Source organism: Oncorhynchus mykiss, chromosome 3, assembly GCF_013265735.2.
Source record: "Oncorhynchus mykiss isolate Arlee chromosome 3, USDA_OmykA_1.1, whole genome shotgun sequence".
NCBI lineage: Eukaryota > Metazoa > Chordata > Actinopteri > Salmoniformes > Salmonidae > Oncorhynchus > Oncorhynchus mykiss.
Window position 1 is genome coordinate 27203605 of NC_048567.1, and position 8174 is coordinate 27211778.

Sequence of the window (8174 nt, forward strand, 5' to 3'; positions counted from 1 at the left end):
CTTACATTACTAGCCTTGGCTGAGCTCTCCAATTCCCGATTAAAAAGAAATACACATCTACAGCCAGGTAGGTTATGACCATTTGGAATTAAGAATGTGTTTTCCTTCTCCCTTTAAGGTTTTCACTGTTGAGCTGCAAGTGTACTGTGGGGAGGATGTAGCTATTAGCAGATTGGGATTCCTTCATTGGTAATAAGAAGTTGGCTGAGATAGTGTAACAAAAATACATTGAAAACAACCAAATTTGTATAATTTGAAAACATGATTATTGGGCACCCTGAATGTGTTCTTTTTGGATTTGTTTATCTTATCTCAAGGCCATGGTGTGGGTGAAAAGTGAGGTGATTCTGTCCGTCTACATCATCACTTTCCTGATTGGCCTGCCTGCCAACATCCTGGCACTCTACGCCTTCAGCATCAAGATCCACAAAAAGCCCACTCCCACAGACATCCTCCTGCTCAACCTGATCGTGTCCGACCTCCTCTTTCTTCTTTTCCTGCCTCTCAAGATGTACGAGGCGGCCTCCGGCATGCAGTGGTACCTGCCCGAGTTCCTCTGCTCCATCACTTCCTACACCTTCTTCTCCACTATCTACACCAGTTCTCTCCTGTTGATGGCTGTCAGTGTGGTCCGGTACCTGGCGGTTGCCTTCCCCATCACCTACCGCCAACTCAGCAAACCTTTCTATTCTGTGGTTTCCAGCACAATCATCTGGCTTCTCACCACTGCCCACTGCAGCATCGTGTTCATCATCCAGCACCACCAGGACCTCTCCCAAAGCAACACCTCCGTCTGCTATGAGAACTTTACCAAACAACAGCTGACCATCCTCCTCCCGGTGCGTCTGGAGTTCTTTGTCATGCTCTGCTTGGTTCCTCTCATGGTTTGCATCTTCTGCTACCTCCGCTGTATCTGGATCCTGTACATGCTCCCCAGGATCAGCCCGGGCCAGAAGCAGAAGGCCATCGGGATGGCGCTGGGTACTCTGGCCGTCTTCCTTGTGTGTGTCTTTCCCTACAACTTCTCCCATGTGCTGGGTTTCTTAACAGGGCACAGCCCCCCGTGGAGGTACTACACCCTGCTGCTCAGCGCCTTCAACACCTGCCTGGACCCTATCATCTTCTACTTCTCCTCCTCCACCTTCCGCATCACTATCAAGATGTCCATCTGCAAGATGCTGGGACTGCGACATGGTCAGGCTGCGATCCAAAGGGAAAGCACAATAGCCGATATTGGCCAAGAGTAGAAAATGTAGTCACCTTACTCCAAGTGCCCTTTGGGTAATTTTGTCAACAATAACTATTCATTTCACCAAATGTTTTAATTCTGTCATAGAGATCAAACGTTCAACTTCATAAAAAAACATGTTTTCCCATCTCAAGATGTTCAATTAAGAAGAATAACTATGCAAATTCAAATTAAAGTGACAGGATTGACTGCAATAGGGTTAACAACATCTTAAATCAGCCATAACTTCCTTTGTGACGGGGAATGGAAGCATTTCTAGTAACTTGTTAAAAACATTTCTAGCCTATCTATCTATGGGTAACACAGGGTTGATGGGTAATGCTTGACGCGCTCAGTTTCCCAGCACAAAACACCAGAAAATGGCCTAAAATAGAAAGAACCAGCTCACCTGCTTTTACACAATGATATGGCTATATTACTAGATGGTACATTTTTCTTTTGATTCAATCATTTAAAAATGAATAGTTTTACCATATTTAAACGAGAGTTCAGTTCATGTTGTAACATGTTTAAATATGGTAAAACTATTCATTTTTAAATGATTGAATCAAAAGAAAAATGGGTTAACATAAACCCGAGGGACAAATGTAAAGGAATCATGAAATAAGTCAGAATCGTCTGATATTACTTTCCTAGAGTAACAAAATAACTCGGACTTGTAATTAAGTAGATATATGTCTTCGTAGAAGGTGAACAAACATGACGTTGGAGAAGCCAAAACGGGGATTTTCAGAGAAAACAAAAACCTTACTTTAATGAAAACACACTGCTATTAGAATGTGTAAATGAAAAATGAAAAAGGCTTAGCTTAGTTAGACCATAGATGTATGTGATCCTGACGTTAAATTGAGTGTTTTATCGAAATGACCAAAGGCACTCTATTCGTGGAACGACCCAGCTCTATATTTAAGATATTTCATTTAAGTATATTTCAAGATAATATGTAGTTTCTGTTTTAAACATTTCTGTGAACTGTACCTTTTTTTTTTTGCCAAAGTCATTCATATTTAAATGTTTAAATGTTTACATTCCATTTACAAAAGTGAGCACTCCATACATGATTCATTTGTTTCATCACAGTAGCTTCTGTTACCCTTTTGAGTTGCACACTATGTGAAAGCTTGGGTGTTATCCTTTAAATTATTAATTTGTCTGGTTAGAGGTATGTTCTGTGTGACCCATTTGAATTGAAACATAATGCTACATGTTTTCTTTCTGTGTTCAAGAGTTCCAAGGCCGAATGCAAGAAAGAGTATAAATGTTTTACTGTTAGAGTTATAGCTTTATTAAAATGACACGTAAACTGCTCAGGCATGACCAAACATTTGTATTAATCTTTGGTTCTCAATTACCTAGTACTGTTTCTATATTTCAGTGATATGTCTATTGGTGTAAGCTTGATTCTTTCATCGTGTTGGAATTGTGTGGCCAAAATGTCCCGGATTTGCAATCTTTTCACTGGCTTTCCTCTCTCTTTTAGCGTGGGCCCACCACTCTCCTGCATTCATGCATTCTGTAGGCACACATGTAAAATATTCCTGCAAAATAAAAACATGTAAATCAACAACTGTCCAGCACCAGTCGGAAGTTTACATACACCTTAGCCAAATACATTTAAACTCAGTTTTTCACAATTCCTGACATTTAATCCTAGTAAAGATTCCCTGTCTTAGGTCAGTTAGGATCACCACTTTATTTTAAGAATGTGAAATGTCAGAATAATAGCAGAGAATGATTTACTTAAGCTTTTATTTATTTCATCACATTCCCAGTGGGTCAGAAGTTTACATACACTCAATTAGTATTTGGTAGCATTGCCTTTAAATTGTTTAACTTGGGTCAAACATTTCAGGTAGCCTTCCACAAGCTTCCCACAATAAGTTGAATTTTGACCCATTCCTCCTGACAGAGCTAGTGTAACTGAGTCAGGTTTGTAGGCCTCCTTGCTCGAACACGCTTTTTCAGTCTGCCCACACATTTTCTATGGGATTGAGGTCAGGGCTTTGTGATGGCCACTCCAATACCTTGACTTTGTTGTCCTTAAGCCATTTTGCCACAACTTTGGAAGTATGCTTGGGGTCATTTGCAACCAAGCTTTAACTTCCTGACTGATGTCTTGAGATGTTGCTTCAATATATTCACATAATTTTCCATCCTTATGGATGCCATCTATTTTATGAGGTGCACAAGTCCCTCCTGCAGCAAAGCACCCCCACAACATGATGCTGCTTCACGGTTGGGATGGTGTTCTTCGGCTTGCAAGTCTCCCCCTTTTTCCTCCAAACATAACGATGGTCATTATGGCCCAGCAATTGGCCCAGAAGTCTTGGATGATTTCTTTTGATTTTCCCATGAAAAAGCAAAGAGGCACTGAGTTTGAAGGTAGGCCTTGAAATACATCCACAGGTACACCTACAATTGACTCTTTAATGATGTTAATTAGCCCTAATTAGCTTCTAAAGCCATGACATAATTTTCTGGGAGTTTCCAAGCTGTTTAAAGGCACAGTCAACTTAGTGTTTGTAAACTTCTGACCCACTGGAATTGTGATACAGTGAATTATAAGTGAAATAATATGTCTGTAAACAATTGTTGGGAAAATGACTTGTGTCATGCACAAAGCAGATGTCCTAACCAACTTGACAAAACTATAGTTTGTTAAGAAGAAATTTGTAGAGTGGTTGAAAAACGAGTTTTAATGACTCCAACCTAAGTGTATGTAAACTTCCGACTTCAACTATATATAAAGAATAGTATATGATCTGTTATCAATTAATACCAGCATTATCTGCATGTTTCATCAATAAAACTGCAACAATTGATGATATTCAGCAGTGTTTGGTTTGACTCGATTCGACTAGCATTTGGGGATTTTAAATAATGACTTAGGAGATGAGAAGAACATATACCATCTGATTCTATTTCTGCTCATCCATAGAGAACAAAAGAGGGCACACTCCTATATTTGCCATTGATGCTTCTGTGACAGCATTGGCAGCTCCTCCATTTTTGTACTTGAATATTATCTTCTTCTATACATTTATCGACAATCTTTAAACAAACGGAAAAGGTGCATACCGCCACCTACTGTGCAGGATTGTGTTTTTTGTCAAAACATCCGTACAGCCAAGTTGGTGATTTACTGCCACCTGCAGTGTTGGAATGTTTGTTCAGGAGTATAATTCTTTGGCTGATCCCTCCCACTGACCTGGATGGAATTCTATGATCATTCCTTAACCTACAGGAAGTCCCACCCAGTTGACACCTTTTAAATTGTGTAAGCTTGTAATGGTGCTGCCTATGCTCAAACATAATTTCTGGCAAGTGGGCCCTCCATCCATATTTGTGTCTTTATCATTTTTACCTGCAAAGAAGGTCATGAGCAGTGCCACCCAGCCCAGTATGTAGGACCAAGAGAAGCGCCAGTCACCGAAGCGCTTCCCCAGGAAGTTCACCGTCACTCCAGTGTAGATGGCCATTGCAAGCAGAACAAAGAGAGCTGGCGGATAGTAAGATAGGATAAGTTCAAATTCTGACTCCCAATTTACAGTAAGACAGAACTGTAGGCAAAATAGCGGTCGAGTCAGTAAACATAGACATGATGATTTTTCCTGAAATCATTTACATTTGTGTATTGTGGCTGTGCGTATTTGTGTATTGTGTCTAGCTCTGTTAGCTTCGCAATGTCCAGTGGAACTCACTGGAGACGAAGAACATGATCCCTGCAGCGAAGGAGCGGTTGAACCTCTCGAAGGCGGAGAAATGGGCAAAGGAGAGAATGCCTGCGATGATGCCCGCGAAGCACGACATGGCTGACAGGATCATGAAGGCACGGGTGGCATTCCAGTAGGCTAAGGACAAAGAGAGGGAGAGAAATAAAACAAGAAAAAGAGAGGGCAGATACAATTTCAAAGATTAGAGAAAGTCGCAAGCCCACACACCAGTGAAAACCATGTCTTGATCCATTCATTCAGTCTAATGCTCCAAATGTTATTTTTCACCTACACTAGTGCCAGCCAATTAGGGCCAACGGGTGCATGATTTGCCTCCATAGTTAACTGTAAAAACATATTGAGTCTAAAACACGTATTGATTCTATTGAGTCTGAGTCTGATGGCACATGTTGCTATTTCAGTCAGTCAGTCATCCCCTTCATTACAGTCAACCTTGGTAGTCTGGAACATAGGTAAAACAGGCATACAACATTCATATTAGGAAGTCCTTCAACTAAGGGAGTTTCGTCTGACAACTGAGGGACTTCCTAATATGGATGCCGTACAGGCAGTCCCAGTGGTGCTATGGGTCCCCAGTGCGCCCCACTCACCGATGCTGTCCGTCTGCATGTAGCACTTGCCCGACATGCAGTACCTCCACAGGCCCTGGTGGGCGAAGCTCCCCGACAAGCGGTACTGCATCCAGTAGTCTGTCGCAGTTGAGACCACCAGCAGGATGTTCCCCACTATGGCGCAAAACAGGCCCCCTCCCATAAAGCTGTGCATCCTGAGTGACACTGCGACGGTGGCGAGGCTCTACGCACTGCAGCGCACAGAAAGGCAGAGGGACAGGGTCAATGGCACAGTCAATACAGGGAAAAATCAGCTACAGGCAACACAGTCAACCATGGGGCGCGGACAACACAGTCAACCATAGGGCACAGGCAACACAGTCAACTATGGGGCACAGGCAACACGGTCAACCGTGAGGCACAGACAACACAGTCAACCGTGGGGCACAGGCAACACCGTCAACTATGGGGCACAGACAACACAGTCAACTATGGGGCACACGCAACACGGTCAACTATGGGGTACAGACAACACAGTCAACCATGGGGCGCAGACAACACAGTCAACCATGGGGCACAGGCAAAACAGTCAACTATGGGGCACAGACAGCACAGTCAACCATGGGGCACAGGCAACATAGTCAACCATGGGGCACAGGCAATAGAGTCAACCATGGGGCACAGGCAATAGAGTCAGCCATTGGACGGTTTACGGATGCCTTTAAGGTCCTACTACACAAAGTTGCAGGCAGCCAGGGTTGGGGTCAATTCCATTTTACTTCAGTGAATTCAGGAAGTGAATTGCATGTCCAGAATTACAAATAGCTGCTTATCGTTATCATTATTTTATTTTTCTTTCACATCCTGGATTGACTGAATTGAAATAGACCTGACCCCAGGCCTGAAGGCCACAATGGCACACACTGTGCCCACACACTGAACACAACACAGAGACGTAGCCTAGACAGGTGCATCAATGGTGCATAGAACCAGGCAATGCTTCACTCAGCAACAGTGCAGAGACGTGACACACTCAGCACAAACCAGATGAAGCAACACAGTATCACTTCCTTATTTACAGAGACACATGTGAACATGTGTCATATTCAATAGCACAGGACGGCAAAGTGTCTCTGTAGCTGCACAGAGACAGTATGGACCCTATTTTGAGCTGAAATGTTCGATTTCTGTATCACTGTCAACACTGTGCAATCCACTTATGCTATCTACTACCCACATGCAATGTAGAAATGTCAACTCAGTAACCTCAAACACATACAAAAATACTCCAACACTCCACAAGCGTGGTTATACTGAAATATGGAAGTGTTACATTTCAAAGTGAGAGTGGAGGAGGGGCAGTGGTGTAAGTATTTCCCGGCTCCAAAAAAATGCTCATGTAGAACTAACCCACAACAAATGATGGATATTAAAGCTGGATGGTATTTCCTGAGACAGTGATTCATGACCATCCAGCCAACAGTCATAACACCTCTGGAACAGAAGATAAAACGTCCATAGAGGTTCCTTTAGGGTTGAGGAAACGAAGAGCTAACGGTCTCACTCATTGATCTTGCACCCGAGGCACTAGGAAATAAACATTCAGTTCAGTGGTTCAATGCAAAGTGAATACTATTTGTAACACAGAACAATCACCAAGGTACTGCAGAGATTAATGGATGCCTCACAACTTCTGCATCCATCTTGGCCATTTAACCTTTATTTAGTCAGTTAAGAACAAATTCTTATTTACAATGACGGCTTACACCGGCCAAACCCGTACAATGCTAGGCCAATTGTACACAGACGGTTGTGATGCAGCGTGGATTTGAACCAGGGTGTCAGGGTGTCTGTGTCTCCTCTAGCACTGAGATGCAGTGCCTTAAAGCGCTGTGCCACTCGGGAGCCCAACCACAATCAAATGACATTCAACATGCTGGCATTGAACGTTACTTGAGGTCAAGCGTTGAAGTCAATACCTGTAGAATGCTGAATGGGTTACGACTGCATTTAAAAAAAAAAAAGCATGCTTTGTAATAAAATGAAATGACAAATGACAGTTATTTACTCATTTCACTTTAGAGACTAAAGCATTATCATATTCTGATTAGTACTGAATGATTTCAATGTAATTAGCCCTTAACCCTTTAATTGCACGTCAGACCAAGTCTTAGAAAAATATGATTTCATTCAGTAGCTCTGCTATTTTTCTCAGTGGACAGAAGTGTCCCTCTTTGCCCACCTGTGCCCCACATGGCTTTACTCCACACAGATTTACTGTATACACTTGCTTATTAGTCCAATCAGTCCAAACGGTCCAATCTGGCAACACAGCATAACAGCACCGGGGCTAAAGTACCAGGATGCATCTTACCTGAGTTCTTCAGGAAAAATAACCCCTCTTAAGTGTCAACCTTTCCGCAGGGAAAGACTGAGAGAGAAAGAGAGAGAGTGGAAGCCCGGAGTGAGCAAAAGGTCGAAGAGGACCCCCTAGGCCGAATTCCAAAAAGTTATCCGCTCCGCTTTTCTGTCTATGGAGGCAAATCCTTTACAGCAACCATCAGCGAGAACAAATGCTCTTGAGCTGGTGGGCGCAGAGGCACGTGGCTCTTTCCCATTGAGCGACCATGGGGACTAATG

The 8174-nt window shown here is 42.8% G+C and overlaps 2 protein-coding genes across 2 annotated transcripts; one reads left to right on the forward strand and one right to left on the reverse strand.

The window, feature by feature from the left end:
• The first annotated feature begins 55 nt into the window (after window positions 1-55).
• Window positions 56-1686, forward strand: LOC110505200 (free fatty acid receptor 2-like). The gene has a single exon (XM_021584265.2). The coding sequence runs from the start codon at window positions 282-284 to the stop codon at window positions 1245-1247; it is 966 nt and encodes a 321-aa protein (XP_021439940.2). The 5' UTR covers window positions 56-281; the 3' UTR covers window positions 1248-1686.
• An 824-nt stretch (window positions 1687-2510) lies between these two features.
• Window positions 2511-8166, reverse strand: lim2.5 (lens intrinsic membrane protein 2.5). The gene is made up of 5 exons (XM_021595082.2): window positions 7909-8166; window positions 5574-5785; window positions 4951-5100; window positions 4614-4748; window positions 2511-2787 (listed from the first exon to the last, which is right to left on the reverse strand). Exons 2-5 carry the CDS (start codon window positions 5746-5748, stop codon window positions 2726-2728), a joined length of 522 nt encoding a protein of 173 aa, XP_021450757.1. The 5' UTR covers window positions 5749-5785; window positions 7909-8166; the 3' UTR covers window positions 2511-2725.
• Between the last annotated feature and the right edge of the window lie 8 nt (window positions 8167-8174).